Source organism: Aspergillus mulundensis (assembly GCF_003369625.1).
Source record: "Aspergillus mulundensis strain DSM 5745 chromosome Unknown scaffold_5, whole genome shotgun sequence".
Classification (NCBI taxonomy): domain Eukaryota; kingdom Fungi; phylum Ascomycota; class Eurotiomycetes; order Eurotiales; family Aspergillaceae; genus Aspergillus; species Aspergillus mulundensis.
Genome location: NW_020797893.1, coordinates 2,080,734 through 2,106,642, shown reverse-complemented (window position 1 = coordinate 2,106,642; position 25,909 = coordinate 2,080,734). Strand labels below are relative to the sequence as shown.

General features: G+C 35.0%; 5 protein-coding genes across 5 annotated transcripts; 3 read left to right on the top strand and 2 right to left on the bottom strand.

Annotated features, from left to right (window-relative positions):
* Positions 1–3,139: 3,139 nt before the first annotated feature.
* Positions 3,140–4,519, bottom strand: DSM5745_05972 (uncharacterized protein; the record flags this gene model as incomplete). The annotated part of the gene is made up of 1 exon (XM_026747988.1): positions 3,140–4,519. The coding sequence occupies one exon, from the start codon at positions 4,517–4,519 to the stop codon at positions 3,140–3,142; it is 1,380 nt and encodes a 459-aa protein (XP_026603820.1).
* A 966-nt stretch (positions 4,520–5,485) lies between these two features.
* DSM5745_05971 (uncharacterized protein) lies at positions 5,486–6,319 on the bottom strand (the record flags this gene model as incomplete). Its single annotated transcript, XM_026747987.1, has 1 exon — positions 5,486–6,319. One exon carries the CDS (start codon positions 6,317–6,319, stop codon positions 5,486–5,488), a length of 834 nt encoding a protein of 277 aa, XP_026603819.1.
* Positions 6,320–7,285: 966 nt separating this feature from the next.
* DSM5745_05970 (CVNH domain-containing protein) lies at positions 7,286–7,668 on the top strand (the record flags this gene model as incomplete). Its single annotated transcript, XM_026747986.1, has 2 exons — positions 7,286–7,418; positions 7,472–7,668. The coding sequence occupies 2 exons, from the start codon at positions 7,286–7,288 to the stop codon at positions 7,666–7,668; spliced, it is 330 nt and encodes a 109-aa protein (XP_026603818.1).
* Positions 7,669–8,308: 640 nt separating this feature from the next.
* Positions 8,309–8,875, top strand: DSM5745_05969 (uncharacterized protein; the record flags this gene model as incomplete). The annotated part of the gene is made up of 1 exon (XM_026747985.1): positions 8,309–8,875. The coding sequence occupies one exon, from the start codon at positions 8,309–8,311 to the stop codon at positions 8,873–8,875; it is 567 nt and encodes a 188-aa protein (XP_026603817.1).
* Positions 8,876–12,559: 3,684 nt separating this feature from the next.
* Positions 12,560–13,771, top strand: DSM5745_05968 (gelsolin family protein; the record flags this gene model as incomplete). The annotated part of the gene is made up of 1 exon (XM_026747984.1): positions 12,560–13,771. One exon carries the CDS (start codon positions 12,560–12,562, stop codon positions 13,769–13,771), a length of 1,212 nt encoding a protein of 403 aa, XP_026603816.1.
* Between the last annotated feature and the right edge of the window lie 12,138 nt (positions 13,772–25,909).

Genomic DNA, 25,909 nt, shown 5'->3' with positions numbered 1-25,909 from the left:
GGATTAATATTATAAAGCCTATACTAGTTATTAAAAATATCGCGAAAAAACCTAGCAAGCCAAAAGATAAGATTATAAAGCCTAAGCTAATTATTAAAAATATTATAAAAAAACTAAAGTAATACCCGTGGGTTAATATTATAAAACCCACGCTAGTTATTAAAAATATTGCGGAAAAACTTAGTAATACTTATAGGTTAATATTATAAAGCCCACACTAGTTATTAAAAATATTATAAAAAAACCTAGCAAGCTAGAAAATAAGATTATAAAGCCTAAGCTAATTATTAAAAATATTATAAAAAAACCTAGTAACACCCGTGGGTTATTATTATAAAGCCTATGTTAATTATTAAAAATATTATAAAAAAACCTAGCAAGCTAAAAAATAAGCCCTTAAACTATTTTATAAAATAAAAAAAAAATTTAAATTTAAAGGCACTATAATACTATATTTATAAATATATTAAGCTAAAGTAAAAACTTATAAAATTATACTTTTACTTTAAACCTAGTTTATATTTACTTAATTATTTTTTATTAAACCTTTTTAAATTAAACTTTGCACTAGGCCACCTGCCTTTTTTATTACCTTATTTTTATAGCATAATAACCTTATTATAAGTATTTAGCCTAAAAAATTTATTATTATTATTTACTTTTTACAAGCAGGTGCTTATCCCTAGCTATAATTTATAACTAAAGTTTTATATACTTATACCTGGCTTTAACCTGGCTTTACTATATATATTTACTTTTAATAAATAATAAATATAGCCTAAGCCCTTTTAAGTATTTTAAGGTCCCCTTTAATATTATTTTAGCTAATACTTTTTTATTATTTAATATAAGTTTTTATAATATTAACTATTACCCGGGCGCTTTACTACTTATTTTAAAGTATATTATTATTTTAATACTATAAATATAATTTAACACTTATTTAATAAAAACTATTTTATTAATAATATAAAACTAAAACTAAAATAAAAATATAATACTACTTTAATACTATAAATATAATTTAACGCTAATTTAATAAAAAATATATTATTTATAATATAAAATTAATACTTAAGCTAAAACTAATAATATTTTAATATTATAAATATAATTTAATACTAATTTAACAAAAAATATATTATTTATAATATAAAACTAATATTAAACTAAAATAATACTAGGCTTAGTAATAACGTCCGCCTAAAGGTAATATTAATTTTTTTAACTAATATTTCCCTGCTAAACTAACAGCCTACTAGTAACTATATTACTTATAATTAATAATTACCCAACGCCTTAATATTAAATAACTATTACCTAATTATTATTTAATAAAATTTTGTTATATAACAGTTAAATCGCCGTTGGCCGGGACCCCCCGGAACCGGTATGGATGGAGGACGGCCGTGTCGCTTAGGGTTAATTCCGAACACCCCGAGCGACATACTACAGAATTACGAGCTCACGAATCACACCTGCAGCGGCTATATAACGGGTCCTTGCTCCGATCGAATGAATATCCTACTCCTCGGAAGCGCAACCTAAATCGTCTAGTTCTCTTCCTGCAGAATTATGCCAACCCCATCTAGCATCCGTGGCCGCGTCATGTCGGATTAAGGCGTAGGCTAGCGGTTGCTTAGGGCTCTTGGCTTTTTTACAAAGAATCTCATAATCAGTTTTCGAACCCACCGGCCCCAGTGTACACTCGCAAGGGCTAGCTTGATCTGATCTAATCTCTCATCTGATGAAACTGCTGTTCATATGGCAGTATTCAAATGTTGAGCACGAGAACATATCTCTTATTGACAGCATTGGCGGGACTTGCCGCTGTTGGTCATTACGGTATGCTACATGTCAAATATTATTGACTCCTTGAGTGCCTACCGATCCATGGCTATACGATTACAGCGTGACTCCCAGTCTTTGGCCAGCTATGTTTGGATGTGGACTTATAGGCGGACCGCTAAGGTCCTCTCCCTCTTCCCGCTACACCCGATCAGCGCCCAAAAAAGGGTTTCGCCTCGAAGCAAAAACATACAACAGCTGGGATTCGCATGTGGTCACCCACCATACTACTAACAAGCCGGCGTGTGGTTTAAGTACGGCTGAGCGGACGGGAAGCCCTGTTCTCCACACCCTATGGTCGTATGTGCTGGATCCTAGTACTATACCGGCCTGAGTTGGAAGCGATTACAAGTAAATCAAAGACAAGCAGCAGGAAATAGATACGTTAAAACTGAGCTGCTCGGCCACGGGAATTTCGCGATAGGGACCCCGAAGCAGGGCACCCTCGGTATCAAATTTCGTGATCCCTTGTCATTCACAGCATGGTAGGTGGTCCATACAAACTAATGGATGGCAATTCGCAATTCTATCGGTAATGATTGTATACCAGGCGAACAGCTGACCCAATTCAAAAATGAGTTCTTCAGGATCCATCTCCTCAAGCTTCCGTTCACATCAATCCATCCCCTCCCGCAAAATCATCTGCAAAAGCCCGGAGGTTTTGCCCTGGACGAATCCGGTCCGTAGAATGGGTACTGGTACTGGTTTGACTACCCCTTGCCAAGCGTAGCAAAACTCATCGGGTCATTCGAGTGTCCTCTCCAAATCAACCATGATATCATGGACTTGGCTTCTCTTGTTCTGGGCGCTCAGGCCCGGAGAGCCCCCGGCGTCGGGGTATATGGATAAATGACCTCGATAAAGCATGGATCACTGTTGTATTCTGTAGAAAGTTGATTACTTAGGTTTATCAAGTTTATCCCTTGACTAAGAACAAAGATAGTTCAAAGCTTGTGGAAATAGTACATAATATAAATACTGTGTGTTGCTTTTAGAGAAGAGGGTACTCGATTCAATGATCTTCTAAAAATACGGCAACAAGGCAAGATAATATATTAGACAGCGATAAGCTAAGTAGGTGCTCGTAGGAGGCTGAGACTTTAAGATTACCTAGGGATTTAATGCACTTAGCACGACCATTAATAATTCTCTGGCTAGCAATAATCCGATATGTATTCTACTTCCAGTCATCCGATAGACCAACTGTGGCAATTTGCAAGAGCCAAGTCCGCACGAACGCCTTATGTATAGAACAACCATGATAGCCATAGCCCGATATCAAATATCTCGACTAAGACCAGTCCACCGTGGCGTCAACGGAGTCAATGTCGACGAGCGCGTCGAACAGTCGGATCTGCCCGGACAGAACGAGATGCTGAAGCCAAGCAAGACCGTGCTGTGCAAGAGGGTGTTGCTCGAGTCCGTCCACAACTTCTCGGCTGAGTTGGCGAGCCCACTCCCCCTCCTCGAAGCTCTGGGGCGGCGGTACCGGCATCCACCGTAACCCAGAGCCAGCGGTCACCTCCCTCAGCAGGCGCTCGCACTCGGGGCAAGCCGCCCAGGGGCCTCCCTTGTACTCGTAGGAGCCGTAACGCACGGCCGTGAAGCTCATATACACCACGCCTCCCATCGCGTACGCCGCCGACCGCGGATGAGTCCGCCCCTCGCGCAGCATCGCCTCAAGGTAGACATGGAACGGGTCCGGCACGCCCAGCCCGTAGATCGCAGAGACGCCGTTCTCGTGGTTCTTGGCCGCAGCGTCGCACCGCCAGTCTAGCAGGTCGTGCATCGCGATCGCGACCTTGGGCCCGATCAGCCCTTCGCCCAGTGATCCGTGGCCGTAGTGATAGCCTGTTAGCCCCGTGCCCCCGCCACTGACCGCTCGCCAGGACATCGCCGCTCTCACGGTCGCCCCTGAGTGACTGCCCCTGCGGTCCCCCGCTGCTTGCAGGGTGCTGCCGTCCAGCAGCACGGTCTGGCCGCCGGGGCCCAGCAGAAATGCCGCGCCGACGGCAATGGCTACCATGCGGTGCCGCACCTCGCGCTCTGGCTCCGTGAATGCGTGGTAGTCGTCGCAGATGCTTAGGTGGCAGATGGTCCCGGCTTGGAGGGCTTGCTTGGGGGGCAGCCAGGCGGAAAGGGCGATGGAGCAGGGTAGGGTGCCTGTCTCGTAGCATCCGATCGCGAGAGGGCTGGTGGCGGGGTAGAAGGCGCTGCTGATTATCTGCATGGGGATGTGCCGCAGGAAATTGGCTTTCTTGTTGACGTGGGCGATGGATGTCGAGTCACCGTGGTAGTGGTCGGCGACGATCGCCTCGCAACCTCGTCGAGCAGCGTCGATGATCTCCGGTCCAAACTCGTGCATCAATTGCTTAAAGATGGCCGATGTGGATTTGATCCACTCGGCTTTGGCACGTCGAGAGGTGTCTTCTGGTGCCTCGATCACAGTGCGGCAGTAGTTGATTACATCCTGCTCGAGATCCGTTCGTAATCTTGCTCGTTCTGTTGGTTCCGAGGTGAGTTCCAGCAGACCAGACTGTAATAAACGGTGGTATTGAGGATCAAGATCATTCTCGACATGCTCTTCCACGGCACAGCTTGATTGACCTTTCAATTCTTCCCCTTTGGACGTTCCCGGGCCCTGCAACACTGGGGGGTTCACTGTGGGCATTATCACCTCTGACGCTTGCTGTCAATGGGAGATGATAGTACGTCCAGTCAAAGATAAAGCGAAAGAATAGAAACCAAGTTGAAGTTCTTCAGGTGTCATCAGAACATATAGACGCTGTGTTCTGTCTACATGGATTGGTCCGACGGGCGGTGACGTAACAACAGGATAGAGTTGCCTGTGGATGCCTCTTGAAAACTCAATGTTGGAGGTGCCCAAAGATAATGGACCGTCTGTGAAAATGAAGGGGTGCTCCCCTGTCAAGCTACTCCATCACTCTGCTGGTCGGGGTTGTAGTCCGTACGCTACATCTAAGAAAGACAGGGGGCTTACCATACACATAGTGGACAACCCAAAGAATGATGCCTACACGGTCTTGTATCGAGTACCTACCTAGCCATGCAGCCAGGTAGGACAAGCGGTGGCGGACAGATGAAACCAATTTCAGCATTTCCAATCCCAGTCCAAAGTCTTGTCATTTCAGCTGTTGATTCTCTGCGTGAGTGAACTTCGAGAATAAGGAAACACACTCTTTCCCTCCACAGGGATCCATAAACCCACTGATGGTGGTCTACTTAATTCGGCACACATGAGGGTCTGGGCAGGCATGGGAAGGCAAAGACTTGGCGAGTCTATCATAACCCGCACGAAAGGTGTCTTCGAGAAGGCCGGCGATTTGTATTGCCAGAGTGCTTCAATTACGGCTTCACCATGTAGGCTGAGCGCCCTCCATGAGATGTAGTAGATTCATCATCTCAACCTTTTTCAGAATGCATAGCGAACTTGGGTACCCTTTGCAAAGGTCAGATGCGTCTTTGCTTTTCTATACCTCAATAACACACATCAGAATATACAGGAAATTGTCTGAATAGAAAAAGCTTATACTTGTTGCTATCATCATGCAGAAATATTGAGTTCCAATTTGGTAAGTACATGCACGAAGAAAACACTTTTTCGTCCACTGCCTGCTTATACTGAAAAGTCCACAATACGCAACGGCACACCGCGTGCCCCCCGTCCCTGCCGCACCCCCAATTCCTTCCCAGAGAACTGATAGAAGGCCTTCGTGCTATCGATATCCGACGCCTGCAGCCGTGGAGGAAACTCATACCCCATGACGGACGTCGGATTCCTCGGCCCAACCTGCACAGACTTCGCGCTCCGCTCGCGCTCCGGCGCAAACTCATGGCGCAGCCCAAGGACATGTCCCAGCTCATGCAAGAAGATATTCCTCAGATACTGCACGGTCCCCGGCCGGAACGCCGCCGGGTAGACGTTCAGAGTCTGCAGGTCCACGTCGCTGGGGAAGAACGCCTCCGCCAGCACGCCCTCGCTCCGCTGCTCCGCGAAGCTGAGGACAAAGGCCGCGTCGTCGATCTTCTCGACCCACGCGAAGTGGATGCCGAGGTCGAGGGCGTTCCATTCGTTCGCTGCTTCGTTTAGCTTGGTTGCTGCTAGCACGGCGAGCTCTGGCTTTGGATAGCCGTGTGCCAGGGCGGCGAAGTTCACGGTTGTGTTTGCTTTCCAGCGGGGGATTTTGTCGCCGAGCCCGACTTGGAGGGAGGCGATGCTGGTGTTGTTTGCGAAGGCTGCGGGTGGGGGCTTTTGCGTGATGCAGGGGTAGCTTTCTAGCTTTGATCCGGTGGAGCCGGATTCAGTCGGTAGTGAGGGTTGCTGGGATTTTGCGGCCTCGGGGTTGAGCGTTTTGAGTGCGTCGGGGGACACATTGTCTTTGAGGTCGTGGATGAGGTTGGCACGGGAGGGCTTGATAGTAGATCGCAGGGCATGAGGCACATGAGGCATGATGAATGGTTTTGGGGGACCAAGTGAGGTTCCGCACCAGTTTGGGGTGTTAGGGTTCAGCTTAGTATAGAAGGAGTTAATGATTAGTACAAAAGCACTCGCAGCACTGCAGTATAGTAGACCCTACTTATACCCTAAAGACCTTTACTCATGTATATGCTCGCTGCGTACAACCTAAGGTCGCTGGGGCTCGCAGTTCGCGCCGTATGAGCACGCCACATGCGTGATAGACTTTCTACGATGGCCTGGTGATCAATATTCCAATATACTGGCGTCACAGAATCCAGTTCAATTGCCGAGGGACAAACTACTATACCCGCGGATTTGTCAATTGGAGGTACGTAACCAGATCTATCACCCAACATATGACCATCTGGACTGTTGACGCGAAACAATCACGCCACATGTGCAATGGACAGTTTTTGGATGGTCGAGTTAATCGATACTTGAATATACCAGGGTCACAGGATCAAGTTTAGTAGCTGAGAACAAACTAATACGCCCAAGGTGAAACCTGGCACCCGACATATGACTATCTGGACTGTTGACGACATACAGAGCACCAAGAAAATCGCTGCGGGGATCCAGTGAGGAATCGAGGTCATCAGAAAGCTTTTCCACAATGGATCTACTCGACTCTGATAATGCCTCGTGGGTAGTTGATCCGAACCAAAGTCTGGGGTTATACGAGTGGGCTAGACCATGTGGTGACATGTGCATCCCATTTCCGCAAACGGCCACTCTTCTCAATTCTCATGGTCCAATTGGCCATAAGTACAAATCCTCGAAAGTCTATCCATGAACCAGGCTCCCAAACGTCCATGGCCTTGTGAAAACAACCTCGTGACTGGCGTACCCCAACTCCTCTATAAATCTGCGGTGCCTCTCCAACCGTTCGTAGTCATTAACCGACAACAAGAATCTCAAGTTTAACAATCAACCACACCTCTCTTGAATCAGCTCATCATGGACGCAACCCGAAACCTTCACATCGAGACCCAACCTCGCGACACTTACCTCGTCGGCGACTGCGAGGACCAACGTGGCGGCTGGCACCACAGTCGTCTCCGGCTGGACTCCTGCCTCGGCGATAATGAAGGTTTGTTGGCACTCCGCAATACAAGGCGTTGTAACGCGTACTGATTGTACTAGGCCGCTTCGAATGGGGAGGAAATGAGTTCACCGAGCACGCGACCAATATCAGATTCAATCCTGAAGAAGGTGCCAGCCGGGTTCCGGTGCTGCGAGCTGACCTTCGCGACTCGTCTGGTAAATACCAGCGTAACAAGGATGTGAATCTGGCGGAGAGGATTAATAATCGTGATGGCAACCTCGAGTTCCATTGGTAAGTGGTGGGAGCTTTGCATATTGATACCCGCATGAGTGTTAATGGCTTACTAGAATGATTCCCTTTGCCAATGGTCAGAAAAGTGCTACTGCCTGGGAGTTACATGTTTTCTGATATTTAGTATATGCTTCTTTGCTGTGGCCTGAATCTACCTTCCTGGGAATACCCACGAACAAAGAAACAATATGTCAATATGCGCGGAATGTTGATTAGTTCAATGTCAATCCTTTGTACCAAAACAACCTTAAATATTGCTAGAAGCACTCCGCGCAAAAGCTATCCGCGTATCTTAAGCTGTCAAACAGAGTAAATCTATGAGCCCACGAAGCCGCCTATCAACCCCTACCCAGTAACATTCCAAGTTGTTAAGAAAAGTGGACGGGCATTTGTCCCGGCTCATCACGTTCGTAAGGGTCTCTGGAACGCATAGACAAGCCACGAGCCTAGACCCGCAAGAATCTGGAGCTGGCCCATGATGAGTAAAATCGATTTCAAGCAGAAAGCCCGATTCAGAAGAGAGGAGCATGACGTGCCCGTCAAAGGTGTAAAATATATAAGTCATTCCCCAGGCATCTCAACATTGCCTAGAATAAGAAAACTCATATTGCCAAAGCCATCTGACCACGACATACATTTTCATCATGCCCGACTCCTCTAATTCGAAAAATGGCACTTCTCCCCCAAAACACGACATTTTCCGTGCAGCCACAAGTGCATTATACAAAAGGCTGAGGGTGAAGGAACGTCACAAGACCTCACATAACCATCTGTTCTCCATTGCTTTCAACACCCTCTCCATCCTCCAGCTGATCATCGGCGCTACAATCACAGGGCTAGGTCCCATATCCGACAACCACAGTGTGGCAGTCACTGTTCTAGGGGCAGTGAATACCGTTATTGCCGGCGTGCTTGCCCTCATGAAAGGGCGTGGGCTACCGCAGCGTCTGCGAAAGGATTTGGCCGAGATCAGGAAAGTGCTGAGCTATATTGACGAGGTTGACGTTGATTTGAGGTATGGAGAGGGCCAGAGGGCGGATGGGGATGGGAATGGGGATGTTACGGCTCTCATCAAGGAGGCTTTTGCCCGGTATCAAGTCATGCAGGAGGTTATTGATATGAATCAACCGGACTCTTATGTTAATGCACCACAGTTGGAGAGGAGCGGTCAACTTCGCAGGGACCATCCGGGTGACGAGGAAATGGCATGACGAGATGATTTATTGTGTACATTAGTGTATGCTTGTTTGCTTCGAGCACTCATACAAATGCTCCTTCGAAAAGTGGTCTTAATAGCCAGGATTCAATGGGATATTAGCTTTCAAATTCCTGCTGCTGTCTAGTTCTCAGATTGATGGTTAATAGTCATGCATGGAACAGATGTGATCCGGATCATGGATCAGATCTAGGGCTGCGTCTGATCCTCAAGGTCCCGAGATCTAGATTTTCTCCCGGGACACGGGGCGGGCGTGCGCCCGTATGCCGTCCATTGCCGTTTGCGGTAAATTTGGCTCTGGTAGCTCTTTGGTCGGGAGTCATACCACCCTTGCACATTCTTCGGAGTTGACTTGGATTGTACAGCACATGTCTGCTTTGCATCGCACTGACACTTGATACTCTAACTTATCTGTAAAATCATGGATCCTTTCTAGACCTGAGATCTACAAACGACCCAGCTGCCCGTTCCGTCCTTGGTTTACAGTCTGTACTTGATGGTGGACCTATTGATTGTTTCAGTAACCCTAATCAGGATTGCACGAAGCCTTTACTATACCATGGAAGCTATTAGCCCTCAATGGGAGCCTGCTGTATGCAGTTTCACATGTTAAACCCATGGCATCATGTCCACCACATGGAAACCGCCCTCTTCACCCTCTTATTCCACTCGTACTTAGGAGGCCCAAGAGACCGAATATATTCAATAATCTATTTTGTACCCATAATTGGGCTCGCACAGCTTGTCATCATGATTCCAGAACGAGTCAAGAACCGCTCTAATCAAATTGGCCACATTGTAAATGCAAAACACAGGGTCATCATACTCACTGAAGCCAGTAAGAAGCCCGATCTGCTAATTCATCCATCCGAGCAAGCTCGGCCATTGTTAGGTCCAGTTTGTCGTGAAGCTCATCGATGCTATGCTTGACTTCTCAGCATATAAAAGCCCGCAATTGCTTTGTTGATATTGAACCCTTGATGAATGGGGGTTGCTGGGAAAGTTGCGCACAACGGTGACTATGACCGAGCCAAACTATTTTGTAGGATGGTTCATCTTGTTCCCGTTATCATCACCAGAGCCCTATGTGAACTAGACCTTATCTTTGTCCAATTCGTGCGACTTGCGCTGACACGTGAATACTTTTGATACTATCTGAACATTTACCAGAGTACGTCAATGCCCACCTTTTTCTCACGCGGCCAAAAGAGACATTGTCAGGTTTCGTCCAATTATCCATGCCGCTTCAAACTCCTCGGTATCGAAAGTGGGATTGCCATCTTGCATCTCGTCTGCTGTCATGGCCCGGACATGCGGTTGTTGGAATATGTCAGGGCCAAGGCGCCTCATCTTCTCTCTAAGCCACTCTCGGGTGAACAAGTCCTTGTCGCGACATAATATCGGCATATTGCATGTACCGGTAGATCATCCGTGAACCTTGGAAGCCTCGGAACCTTGCCGCGTGTTCTGTCAATTTTTGGGCCCAACATACACTCTCCACACCTCTGGATATTAAGCATCCTCCTGCCGGGATGCCCAAAACACCAAGAGCTAGTTGCATATTATAGAATCCCTTTCTTACCCTAGGTTATACATTCTTCGCACTTTTAGTCGAAAGCCGTTGGTTCTACTGTACTACATTTTAAGTCATGCGATCATCATTCCGCTTACTCCTGCTGAGAAACGGAACCGCCGGCTTCTACCAGCGTGACAGGCAGATCAAGTCATGATTTCATTAATTCTGTGAGTGGCCGAATATGTATTTAGCAAGCTTGAAAATCGCCCGTCGTGGAGTATGGTCTTGATTTACCTTAACTATTTGTCTTCCTATCAGACCTTACCTTACACTGGTATCTTTACTCGGTTAATAGGCCTATCTACCCTGACAAACCAGGACTTCGACAAGACACAAGAAAGGCCTTGTTGAAATTCTGAAAATCCCATCTTTTACATCGAGTCATCTTCCCAGAGGTATGAGAATCCCTATGCCCTATGTGCTTTACTTTTATCTGACAACGCAAAATCTCTATCAGCCAGCCACAATGTCCGAGCGTGAGAACGGAACAGTCAAATGGTTCAATGAGGAAAAGGGATATGGCTTCATTACGCCAGACACTGGCATGGATCTATTTGTTCGTTCCCGGGCGATCGAGTCAAAAGGATTCAGAGCCCTTAAAGAGGGCCAAAGGGTTTCTTTCGAAGTAGCGGAGGGCCAGCAGGGTTTGCAAGCGGATAAAGTTCGGGTGGAGGACTGATTTTGCGCGTCCGCACATGTTGTTACAGATAAAGCAACAACTCTAATCCATTTATAAAGGGTTGCTTTATTCTAAAGCCGCCCTGTGGTAATATGTGCTAGATACAAGCACTGTATCATTGTACATAGAATGGAATTGAAGGTGAGCAGAGAGGCTTACAGTAGCTGTGAATGAAGTATAAGCAGGACATCTTGGGTGTCATTCCAATCTGTTCGGCCTACGAGGTGTGGTCTGAAGATACATATATAATATCCTTTGACCTTAACAAAGACAAAATAACAAAGAAGCCGTCATTAATGAAGTAAATACCAATTTCCCTAGCATGGGGAAGTATGAAGTATTAATACCCAGTTGTCTGCGCGCAGGATATACCACGAGAAATTGCCACTCTATCGCACAACGGGAACGCGACCTCTACGCCCGCCATCATCTCTGAAAGGAATCCACGATTCTGCTCCAGTACATAGGAATTAAGAGCCTTATCCAAAAGATCAAAGCACCGCAATTGACACCCAGTTATTGAACGTGTTTACAACCATTGGTATGAGTAGGTATAATATCTCCAGCATGGAGCTGGATGGGACCAACAGACTTACTAGACAAGGGGATATGACTAGCGCCATTGCTTCCACTGCATGAACATCACATATAGGGTACCTGGCTGGCAGGCCGCTCAGGCTTGACAGTGAACAACAGTCGCAGCTATTTCAATAGTTGCCGCTGATTGAAACATGACCCTTTTCCAGCGTTGAGGTCTGTGTGCTGACTTACTTGTTTCGGGCAACAAGCTTCCCACCCGCGTCATTTGCAACGCAGAGATTATGATTTCCTTCAATCAGCGCCCGCTCTCCGTTGAGTTCTCGGTAGTTACAGATGAAGGCGAGAAGAAACTGTCCAGGCTGTTAAAAACAGTTGGAGGTTGGTATTCTACGACCTATTTCAACCGAGGAATTGGGGCCCTTCTTGTACCGTAGGTATCTCAAGCCTGGAAATTCAATACAGACAGTGCGGGTCACTTTCTCAAAAGAGCAAGCTCTCCAGGAGTCATACCCAAGCTGGAGGTTCCATTAGAGTGCCGATTGTATACCTTCCCTGAATCACGTGAGGCGTGACGTCACGTCAGAAATCAGTCCTACGGTAATCACTGATTCATCATCCGGGATATGCAGCATCTATTCTACATAATAGTCGCCAATGTTTCCGTAGAAGAGAAAGAGTTTGCTCTACAGGGCAGCAGCCAGCATCTGGTGACCATAAGTAACAGAAGCTCGTCGTCCTATGGTACATAGCAGACCTACCTAAGGTACCTGCAGCAGCCCCGCGATCGGACGCCCCTGACCCACTGCAGTTTCAGCCTCAGATCAACGACATCACTACCAACCATCTCTCAGCTTCACCTCTCACCATCCCCATTATCTATCACCATGGCCCCCCACGACGGCCTCGTCCACCCGGAACAATACGACCTAAAAGACAGCAACGTCGAGCTCATAAACTCCTCCCTCGACCACCGGGTCAAGCACGCCTCCGCCGCCACCGAGCCCGCCTGGAACAACGGCGCGATCGGGTCCCAAGCCGGCCTCTTCATCTGGCGCATCGAGGACTTCGAAGTGATCCCGTGGCCGAAAGAGCGCTACGGCGAGTTCTACGACGGCGATAGCTACATCGTTCTGCACTCGACCAAGATCGAAAATGAGGATGACAAGCCCCTGCGTCATAACATCTTCTTCTGGCTCGGTAGTAAGACGACGCAGGATGAAGCCGGCACGGCTGCGTACAAGACCGTTGAGCTAGATGAGTTTTTGAATGGTGCTGCGACGCAGCATCGCGAGGTGCAGGGGTATCCGTCCGAGGAGTTTACGGCTCTCTTCCGGCGCATTACGATCCGGGCTGGTGGTGTTGCGAGCGGATTTACGCATGTTGAGGAGGAGATGCCGAAGGAGGTAACTACTTTACTACGCGTTTTTAAATCGCCGGGTGGTGGGAGGGGTGCGCCTATTATCGTTTATGAAGTTGAGCCTACGTGGAGGAGTCTCGACGACGATGACGTCTTCGTTCTGGATAAGGGCGAGAAGATCTGGGTCTGGCAGGGGAAGAACTGCAGTCCGATGGAGAAGGCCATGGCTGCGCAGGTGGTTAGCGATATGACGCTTGCCAAGCACGTTGATGTGGAGGTCTTGTCGCGCCATGAGTCGCGGTCGAGGATTGTGGTTGATCTGCTGGGTGGGAAGGATGATGAGGGTGTGGATGTTACGAGCACGTTCAAGGCGGCGCGTCCGGTATCGCAGGCTAAGAGGGCTTTGGAGAGTTCGGACGGCGATCGCCCGCGCAAGTTGTTCCGGCTTAGTGATGCCTCTGGTGAGCTTGAGTTTGATTTGGTCAAGGAGGGAGGGAAGGTTCGGAAGTCGGACTTTGATGGAAATGATGTCTTTCTGTATGATGTTGGCAGTCGGCTTTGGGTGTGGCAGGGGCTCGGAGCAAGTCAGAGAGAGAAGGCGCTGTGGATCAAGGTCGCGCAGGCTTATGTTCGGCGCATTCAGAGCCAGGAGTCGGAGTCTGATGTGTACTCGGTTCCTATTTCCAAAGTCGTGCAGGATTATGAGAGCCCGTCTTTCCTGAAAGCGGTTGATGTTTAGTCGGATGGCGGCATTGCCCGAGTGGCTAGACGCTTGTGTTTATATATATCACCGTGCTAAAACTCTCAAATACAACTGATAGATCTGTGAGGGCCGCAAAGCACAATCAACGTATCCCGCAATTGTCTAAATGGAGTGTAGATGAAGTGTCAGTCATCAACAACCAAGCCATGGACTAGTTGGATAGACAACCTGAACTCTTGGAAACTCCCTAGGAACCTACTATACATGAAACTCTAACCAATCAAACAAAGTGTCCATTGACATAAATATAACCAACTTAAAACCAGAAACAAAAGTACCCTTAATTCCCATATAAGCCCTAGACATCCTATAACCCATACATATGCCCTATGGTACTCACCTCTCCCACCTGCAACTAACATTCACTCCGCTTCCTGCACCGGCTCAACAACCGCAACAACCAACTCCCCCACACACCTAACCCGCCCATGACCAATCCACAACCCCCCACCCCCCCAAAGCTCCGCATACATGCCAGTCCCTAGCTTCCCAATATTCGGAGGGACAGTCTTGCGCATGCCATCCCGCGCCCGATCCTCCAGCATCTCCAGCGTGACCGCGTGCATCGACGAAAGCGGGTACCGTTCATCCAGATCAAGCCGCACAACGCGGTCGATGACCAGCCACTTTATTACACGGCCGCGCGCGAATCGCACGATCCCGGTAGCTGGGTCTACGGCCACGGTGATGTTTGGCTGTGTGGGGGCGGAGCGCTTGATGTACGGGTATAGCGGGCCGTCGATGGGGAAGCCGTAGGGGGCGTGGTAGTGGGGGTGGGCATTGGAGNGGAGGGGATGGGTCATTGGGGTGGCGATGGTATTTGCGTTGGTGGTGTTGGAGCTGTCGGTGCTATGGCTCCCATGCCGCCGTTGGCTGGTTTGGGAATATGGTGGAGTCAGCGTAGTCTTATTGTAACCACGTGATTTGTAATAGTATTATAATAATATAATAAGTAATTATAATATTATAGTATTTTTTAAAATTTATATATATAATTAACACAGGAAAACACTAGTAAAATATAATTACTTATTAAAAATATATTATATATTATTTTAGTTTAAAAATTTATTTTAAATTATATTTTTAGTAATATATTAGCTAAGTGCAAGCTATATTTTTATATTTTTTATTTATTTTTAGCAAGGATATATAAATGTGCGGCTGGATATGCTTTTTAAGGGGGTAGTAATAAATTATAATAAATATATAATAGGATTTTTAATATATACTTTCCTAGTTATAAATTTAGCTTATAAATATAAATTTTTTTTATTACTTTATACTATTAAAAAACTAGTTTACTGGTTGCATCCTGTTTATTTTATATAAAAAAATAACTTAAAAAACATTAGTTTTAATAAATACTAAAAAAAGGATAAAAATTAAGCTGTAAATTAAAAAGATAATATCCACCCTTAAAATACTTATAAAATAACAAAAGTTATTATAAAAAAAAGTTAAACTTAGTTGCTAATATTTATATAATTAAAGGTATTATTACTTATAACCCTTTTTTTAATTTTAATTATCTTTTTATTATTTTTATCTTTTAGCTTATTATTTTTATTATTTTTAAAATATTTTACTTCTACCCTAGCGTCGCAAGCATGCAAATAATATTAATTATTAAATATATAAAACTATTTAACTTACTAGCCTGTTTTACCTAGTAATAATAAACCCACGGGTATAAGTACCCGTGGAAATAAGTTTTATTATTTTAAAAAGGTATATTTTAAGGTAGTTTAAATTATATATATATATTGCTATATATAACTTTTAATTTATAAATAAACTAGGTAAAGTGCTAGTGTAGCTAGGGTAATATTAAATAATATTTATAAAAGTTTATTATTAAAAATATTTTTTATACACCTTTATATTTATAAAGGTTTTTAATATAAGTTAAACTAGGGTAATACATAATTTAATTATATATATAATAGTTAAGGTATTAAATTATATATAATAATATAAAGCATTTTATAGCTATTACTCTTGCTAATATAAAACATGTAAAATAAATAGTTTTTAGGAGTTAAATAAGGTTATTTAATATAATAAATTTATTTAAAAAGGTATAATATATTATTCTTGGGATTAGCCAGCCGGAAAAGATATTAATATTAATAATAAATATAAGTAAAAAGTTTTATAAAGCTAAATAAATATAAAAAAATATATTAGTTTTATTATTTTATTTTTTATAATTATACTTTATTACAAGAATTTAATTACTAGTATTTAAAAAAAAGTCCAGGCTATTTAAGGGGCTAATAACTTTATAATTAATAATAGCTAAAAAAAACTTAAAAGTAGTACTAGATAATATAATATTAAATTAAAAAAAAAGAGTAGTAGTTAGTAAAAAAGTTTATACTTTAGGTAAAAATAATACTAGGTAGTATTACCTTTTTACTTAAAAGAGTTTTTTTAAGTTTAAGTAGTTTAAGTAATAATATTTTTTTAAGCTTAACTAGTGGTGGTGTTTTTTTAATAATACTAGGTGGCTATTTAGGTAAGAATATTAGTATATTATAAAATAAAGGCATGGCTACTATTATTTAAAAAAATAGGAATTAATTATTATAAAAAAGAGTATTTTAATAAATATAGGTAATTATTTTTAAAAAACAAAGCTAAAGGCAAATGCAGGTATATTAAAATAAAAAAAAATAAGTAAATTATAAAAACTAAAGGTAAATAAAAAATACTATAGTATTTTAATTTAAAATAGCTAAATTTTTATTACTAAACACAAGTTTCCTAGATTTATTATACCTAAAAAATTTTATAATTATAAATTAGCTTTTTATTATAAATAAACACACTGCAAAGGTTAAAATTAATAAATATAAACCTTACCTTTAGCCTAAAGGCATTTAATTTATATAAGTATATAGTTAAAGCTTAAAAATAATATAATTATTTATTAACCTAACACTAATCCTATTTTAATATTATATAATACTATTAAATATTAATAATTAAAGCAAGCTTAAGAAAATTATTATATAAATATATTATAATATAAAAAAACACTAGTAATAGCAGCAGCATAGTTTATAGTAATAAAAAAGAAAATAAAAAATATATTTTAGTATTTTTTAGCTATTAGTTTTAATATTTTTTTTTAAAAAAATAGTTAAAAAATACTTTATTACCGGGGGCGGGATATCTTTTTACTTTTATTTTTTATTAAGCTGTTTACTAAATAGTAGCTTTTTAAAATAACCTTTATTTAAATTAGCATATTTCTTATTTATTATTAGGTAATTTTAAAAGTTTAGTAACTTTTTTTATATAGTTACTAAAATTTAGTTACTAGTATTATATAAATTATTATAAAGCTTTATTTCCGCGGCTAGATATATATAAATATTTAAATAATAATTAATTTATATACAAAATAAGATAATAGTAATGCTAAAAACTTATATTTAATAAAAAACTAGTTATACTTTAAAAACTTATTATAGTTAATAAAATTTTATAACTAGTACTATATTTAAAAAAAAATAAGGGTAAAAAAGGCTTTAAAAAAATAGTTAACTAGCTTTTGCTTTACTTAAAAAAAATTACTAGTAAAATTAAAGTAGGAAATAGCTAGTTACTCCACACGTGTTTTTATTTTTATTAATTTAATATAATTTTAGCTAGGTTAATTAAATTATAATAATATTAAAAATAGCTTGGGGTACTTATAAGCATCCACTTTAGTATTTATAACTTTTAATTATAACATGTATTATAACAGCATAAAAACATATTTATAAAATTAAAGCTTTTTTTATTAATTAAAGTAAGCTTTTTATAAATAATAATATTTAGTCCGGTGTTATAATAAAACTAAATAAAATAAAGTTATTAAAATTAATATATAAAAGTATTTTAGTAGGTTATAAATTTTTTTTTATATTAAAGGGCACAGGGGTGTTTAATTTTAGGTATTTATAATAAAAAAAAAATAATTATAGCTAAATCTGCCTTTTTATTAATAAGGCTATTTATTTTTATTTATAAAATCTTGGGCTTATTTTTTATATTATTTAGGATTTTAGTTTCCGCGGGTATTTTATTCCCACTACTTTTTTTTATAAGTAATATATTTAATATAGTAAAAGTAGCTTTATATTATTTATATAGCTAAAAGTAGTATAAAAACTTAAATTTACTTTTAAATTATTAAAAGTAGCCTAGGGATTTAAATTTATGTTTATAGTACTAGTATTTTAATAGTGTTTAAAACATAGTATTTAAATATTTATCTTGTAAGGAATTTTATAATAATTAAAAAAAAAAGTTAGTTATTTTTAAGTTATCTTTAAAAATAGTAAAATATTAGAAACTAGGTACCTTTATTAGCTTTTTTTTAGCAGTAGTAGTAATAATAATATTTACCTTTTTTTTAGTAACTATAGTAGCAGCAAGATCTACCTTTTTTTTAATAATTATAATAGCAGCAAGATCTGCCCTACCTAGGGTTAATATTTATATTTACTTTAAATAGCTATTTTAATTAGTTTTAATAGCTAGAGATTTTTTTTTTACTATTATAATAAAATAAGATTCTACTGCTATATTAAATAAAAGTTTAAAAAAAATAAAATATAATTAAATTAATTTTATATTAAAAAAAAAATAACTAGCCGGGGAATAACAGGCCTAGGTAAATAAAATTAAAAAGGTTAATATAAATATTAATTAAGGTAAATAATTATAAAAGTTTATAGCTAGTAGGTAATAAATATAGTAGGGTTAAGCCTTTATTATTATATAACCCTAAACCCACCTTAATAAAAGCCTAGTAAAAAGTGTAAAAATTATTTTTATTTTTTAAATTACTTACCTTAAATATTTTTTTACTATTTTTTAAAAATTTTTAAAATTAAAAGGTTATTAAAGTTGCTAGCCCAGGTAAATTATTTTTTTTATCTTTTTTTACCTTAATTTATTTTTACCTGTTCCTGCCTGTCCTAGCTAGTTCTAGGATTAAAAAAATAGCCTTAAAACTTTTTTAATATCTTGCCTAAATTTATTTATACCTATTTTTACCTTTTTTAATTACTTTTTAATATTAGGTACGCGTATTTATCCCTAATAAACTAATATTATATTTAGTAATAAGGGTGTATTATAAAATATAAAAAGGTATATTACTATATTTTACTAGGGTTAATAGCTACTTTTTTTTAATATTATAGCATGTTAACTTTTTTACTAGCCTAAAAAATATATATTTATAAAAATTCTTAAGAATACTTAGCGGGAAAAAGCGCGTTTTTTAGTACCCCCTAATTAAAATAACACGCTAAATATTCCTAAATATTACTTAGTATTTTTTAAGGCCCAGCTTAACCCGGAGGTTTAAATAGTAAATAACTAGGTAATTAATAATTAAATTAAGATTATTAAGCCTAGGGTATTAAACTAAAATATAGTATATATATTTTATATTTAATAAGTGCCTTTTATATAATACTAATTATTTTTAAAAAAAACTAAAATATAAGGCAACTAAGAACCGCGAGCCTGTTTTATTAAAGTAATTATATAAATAATAATATAAAAAAAATTATAAAAAAGGTTAAGGTTATTTTAAATTTTAAAATCACACACCAGGACGCACTATTTTTAATTAAAAAAATAAAGGCAGAGGCAGCGGTAGTAATAAATACTATTTAAAATAGCTTTTTTAATATAAATAAAGTAAATAATACGAAGCTAACTAATGCGGACAATATAAATAATATAAACAAGGTAAATAATATAAACAAGGTAAATAATGCAGGCAAAGCAAGAGATGTGGATAAGGTAAATAATATAAAAATAAATACTTTTAAAAATGCTTTTACTCCTGCTCTTGTAAATGCAATAAATATAATTAATATATTTAGTATAATTAAAATAATTAAAAATACTAATATAATAAAGATAAATACAGCTAAAAATATAATTAAGAATATAGTTAAAAATATAGCTTTAAATATAATTAAAAATATAGCTTTAAATACTAAGTTAAATAAAACTTTTTTTACTTTAGGCATAATACTACCCCCGAACTAGGTATATTATAAAAATATTAATAAGTTAAAAAAAATACCCTAATAATAGTACGCTTTTATACTACCTTTTTTTTACTTAATATTTAGATTATAGTTACTTAAATATAATATTATATAAACTTAGTATAAAGCGCTTGTTAAAGTACTATAACTTTTAAATAATATATCCCTTATTATATTATTTCCTGCTTTCCTAGGCTAACTTAAAAAAAATACTAAAGGTTAATTTTATTTTATACCTTTGCGCCATGTTAAGGTGCTTATAGTTAATATAAAGTTATAAATACTAAGTGCTTTTAATAAAAGGCACGTGCTAAATACTTTAATATAAATATATTTTATTAATTTTATTTCCCTTATTTTAACTCTTGTAAAATCCCTGTTTTTTATATAGTAAATTTACTAAGGTATAGTAAAATTTATTAATATACCTATAAAACTCTAGCACGGTATTACCTAGGGTTTTTTAATTTAAATAACTTTTAAATAATTTATATAATATTTTAGGCTTATTAGTAATCGCGCTGCTATGCTTTTATTAAACTTTATTTAATATAAATATTAAAAGCTTAATTATGCTTGTATATCTAACTTTTATATATATATTAACTAAATTAACTATATTAATATTAATTATATATTATATATTACTAAAGTATATTCCGGGGGTATTGTTTTTTAGCTCTAGGTTTTTTTAAAAAGTTTTAAAGTGCTAAGCACGCTTGCCTTAACTACTTAATATTTAGGGTTTTTAATAAATTTAATAAAACTACTTATTTATAAAAATAAACATGTTTTAATTATAAAACACTAGCTCCTTTTATATAAGCCTTTTATAACTTTTAATTATAAATATTAAAACTTATTATTCTAGCCTATAGTATTACCAGCTAGTTATTTTATTATTTAGTATATTTTAAATAAAAAATATAAGCTTCGGGCTTTTTACCTATCCTTCCCCTATTATAATAAATAAAAAATTAAAGTATATAGCCGCTAGTACCTTATAAATTTTTTTAATTTAAGCACCCTGCCTATCTTCCTCCCATACTAAATATTTATAAATAAATTTAGTTTATACCGGACTATATATAAATTTTTTATAGGTATTTATTTTATTTTTATAGGTATAATAGTAAATAAGCATGTAAAATTATATAATATATTTATAATTATACTAGGTTTATATAAAATAAACTTTAAAAATATAATTAAAAATCTTATTACTTTTAATAAGCTTAATATAAAAATTAAGGTAATATATAATAATACCCTATATAAGGTCTTTATATTTATACTAGTATTTTTTAAAAATATATTATAATAAAATATTAACTATGGTTTATTAGGCCTTATTACTTATATTTTTTATTAGTTTTGCCTTGTTAATAAGTTAAGATAACATAACCTAAATATTAATTTAATTAAGCTTAAAAGGTACCATAACTAAACCTTACTTTTATATTAACTTATATATTAAAAAATAGGTAAAAAAAAATCTAAGTTTTACTAAAAGTATAGTTTAGTATTTTTTTTTTATTTTTATTTAAAATAGCTCTTGCTTAGATTTTAAAGCACTTTTTTTTAATTAATATTTATTATACTAATAATACTAGCCTAAGCTAAATAATATATATCCTACTACTTAAGCACGTACTTACTAAATATAAAAAAATTAAATACCTTACTATCCTATAATACTTCCCTTTTTTAATTAGTTAGTAAAAATTATAGTTGCCTTTTACATATATAAAGTTATACTATTTTTAAAAGCATGTATATATATTAATAGTTGCTTTTTTATTACTTTGCTGCTATATAAAAAAATATTAAATTAGTAATATATTTTATAAAATAATATATAATTTTTTTAAAAAAAAATAAAATAACCCTAAAAATATTATTACTAGTGTTTTTACTACTATTGCCTAAAGTAATAATATAATTTAGTAATATTTTATAAAGTCCAAGGACTAATTTTAGCTTAAATATATAATTAAGTAAGTATAAAGTAAAGTTTAATATATAGCTAAAGCTGCTGCTATTATAATAAAAAAAATTATACTATATTAATCTTAGTCTTAATCTTAATCCTAGTTTATTATAGTAATAGCATTAAATTAAAAAATAATAATAGCTAGTAGTTAAAGTAGCTAAACTAGCCTTATATTAAGGCGGCTAATTAAAATTAAAAAAAGTAAGAATATAAAAGCCCTCTAGCAGCGGCCTAATATATATATAAAACTTTATTATCCTATGTAATTTATTAAGTATATAACTTTATAAAATAATAATATTTTTATTAAAAAACATAAAAACAAGTAAGTTCATGTAATTTATAGTTACTTAATACTTTTAATTTATTTTAATTTCCTATTTTAAATCTAAGTCTCCTATTTTATTTTATATTAATAATAAAAATTAATATTTTTAGCTTTTAGTATTCCTGTTTATATTAAATTTTATATTTTAACTTTTTTTACCTATTTTGCGTATAAGTATTTTAAATTACCTAACTAAATATTATTTTTACATGCACTAAAAACAAAGACTAATAAGTTGCTATTTCTAGGGTATTTAAAAATTAAGTTTATTATATAAATCACCGCGAACCTAAATAAGATTTACTTTTTAATAAATACCTTTTTATATTTATGTAACTTTTTTTTAATAATATAATAAAAAATAATAATATTTTAACTTTAAAACTTTAAAATCTTGCGCAGTGTTATTTAATAATTTTTAAAGTAATATAACTACTTGGTTTTAAGTTATTAAAAAAAAATAAAAATAATAAAAAAAAGGCTTAAGATACTTTAGCCTGGTATTATTATTAAATTTACTTTTTTATAAAAATATTTTATTATTATTTACTATACCTGGCAGCAAGGTGCAAGTTTAAATAGGTATTTTAAAGTAGCTTTACCAGGCCTTAAAACTTTATTAGTTTATTAATAATATTTACTTAATATATTATGCTAAATATAAATTCCCACCCTTTATAAAAATATTAAATAATACCTAATAGTACAGGCGGGTTACTATAAGTATATAATAAATAGTAATTAGCTTTATTTTACTTTTTTTTTTTTATTTTACTTTTACCTTTTAATATTATTTTTAGCTGTGGACTTTTGCTCTTACGCAATACTATTTATTTTAAGTACCTTTATTAATTTATTTTTAATACTTTTAGGGGCAGGTAATATATATTTTAATAAGGTAGTATTATTATATATTAAAAAGCTTTTATAAAATAAATTAAATTATTTTTTATTTATTAACTTATAAATAAAAAATAGCAAGTATTTGCGCTTTTTATACTAGTAATTTTATATTAATATATCCCGCGTGATATTATTTTAAATTTATTTTATATATAAAAAACTAAAAAAAAAATTATAATTAGCCTTTAGTTTATTAAAATAGCATTTTACTATTTAGTTTTAATTTTAAATATATTACTAGCAGCGCTACTTTAATCCACCTTAAATAGCTTATTACTTATAGCTAGTATTACTAATATTATAATAATATACTATAATTAAAATATAAAGTTTTTTTAGCTAAAAATATAAAGGTAACTTAAAAAAACACAAATATAAATATAGTAATTATTAATATAATTAAATATAAATAAATTAAACTTAATTTAATAAAATAAGATACTATAAAATAAATATATATAAGGATTATAATTTTATTTATACTAGCTAAGATAGCTTAGGTAGTTTATTAAACTTTACCCTTATATATTATAAAAATTAAACTTATTATACTAATTTTTTTAAGTTTAAGCCCCGCGAGAAAAAGCTTAATTAAATTTATAAACTTAAGTATAGTAAAATATATAAAATTTAGCTAGCAAGGCAAAAAGTAAGAGTACCCCCTTACTTTTTTTTTTAAATTTTAAAGGTATATAAAATTAGGTAGCTAGCCTATATAAAATTTTATACCTTTAAAAAAGGCCTTGCTAATCCTAAAGCTAATATAAATTATATATTTTTTTTTACGGTAACTAAGGTTATTTTTTTTTATTTATACTTGTCTTACTTATGGCCTAATTACACCTATTAACTTTAAAAATAATTTTAAAAAAATTCTTAGTTATACCTAAGTTTATTTATAATTATTTATAATTATTTTTTTTAATACCTAAAAACGCCCCAGTGTATTATTACTGGATATATTTTAATAATTAAAACTTTTAAGTAAGTATTAACATGTGTTACTAAGTACTACTAGGTATATTTTTTTTTTACCAGGCTTTATTTAGGCCTTAATTTTCTATTATAGCATTAATTTTTATAGTATTTTTAACTAGGATTTTAGATTTTTTATTTACTTACCTTTAAAAGCACCTAGTTTAAACCCAGCTTGCATTTTAGTATTTAATAATAGCTAATTATTTTTAAAATCCCTATAATAGCAATAAATATTTTAACCTATTTAAAAATTAAAAGCTAAGTTAACTTTATCCAGGTAATAAATAAATTATTAAAAAAATAAGCAAGCTAATAAACTTTTATTATAAAAACCCAAGTTTTTACCTTTTATAATACTACTTTATTTATATAAATATTATGCGGTTTAATTTAAGCAAGAATATAAATAAACACCCCTAAACATGTTTTTAATTTTTTTATAATACTAAAAAACAAGCTAAATAACCCAAGGTTATTTTTTAATTTTATAATATAGTAATAATAAAATAAAAAATAAATAAAATAAATTATAATAAAAAATTAAGGTAATAGCCCTGGAAAACTTAATACTTAATAGTTACTTTATAATAATTTAAAAATGCTAAGTAGGGTGTAAATAGTAAATAAATATTACTAAAAATAATATTAATAATAATACCAAGGGTAATATAAATAATACTAACCTAGAAAATACTAGCTAGTAAATAAAATAATACTAAGAATAATACTAATATTACCCAGGTGTTAATAATGCTAAAGGTAATATTAAAAATAATATAAATAATACTAAAAATACTGCCTAGTAGATAATAATACAAATAATAATATAAATAATAATATAAATAATAATATAAAAAATAAATAATAATAAAAGTTTAACTTAGGTATAGTAAATAGCGGTGCGCTTTACTAGTTTATAAACTTAAGCAGTAGTTACTAACTTACCTATGCTAATATAGTAGGTCTCCGGGTATTTTATAATTTAATTTTAGTATATTAGGTCCAGGTATGCTATGCCTACTTTTACTAGTGGTTTTTACTACTAATTATGCTCTTAATTAAAATAATAAGTTAACTATATAATATAATTTATTTTAGTAAGCTTTTATATACTTATTACTTATAAAAGGTATTACTAACTTATTTTTTTATTTAAATATATATACTTAATACTATCTTAATATTTAATAGGTTATTTTTATTTTATTTTTTAAACTAAACACCAGGTCACGGCACTTACTATCCCTATAAAATAAATTACTATAAATAAACTTATTTTTACTTATTAAGGTTATAAAACTACTTTATAAAATAAGTTTATATAAATAGCAAATGGTTTTACCGCGCTAACTAACCTTTTATAATATTAACTTATTAAAATTATAAAACTATTTTATAAGGTAAGTTTATATAAATAATAAATAGTTTTACCGCGCTAATTAATATTTTTATAATTTTAACTATCTTACTTATTATAATTTTATTAATTTTTGCTGGCCTTTAAACATATACTATAATTAAAAAAAAATATTTTATAAAACATGTAAGAATATCCCAAGGTACTAAAAATATACCTAAATTATATAAAAAGTTAATTTTATCAAGGCTTAGTTACTTATGTATTTATAAATTTATTATTACTTTTATAAATCCCTTATATATTATTTAAAAACATGTAAACTTAGTATAAGGCAATATAGTGGTAATTTAATAATATATTAACTTACCTTTTATTAATATTATATAAAATGCCTTTTTTAAATACAAGCTTATATTTAAAAATAGTGTTTTATGGTGCTTTAAACTTAATATATAATATATAATAATAAATAGTAATTTTA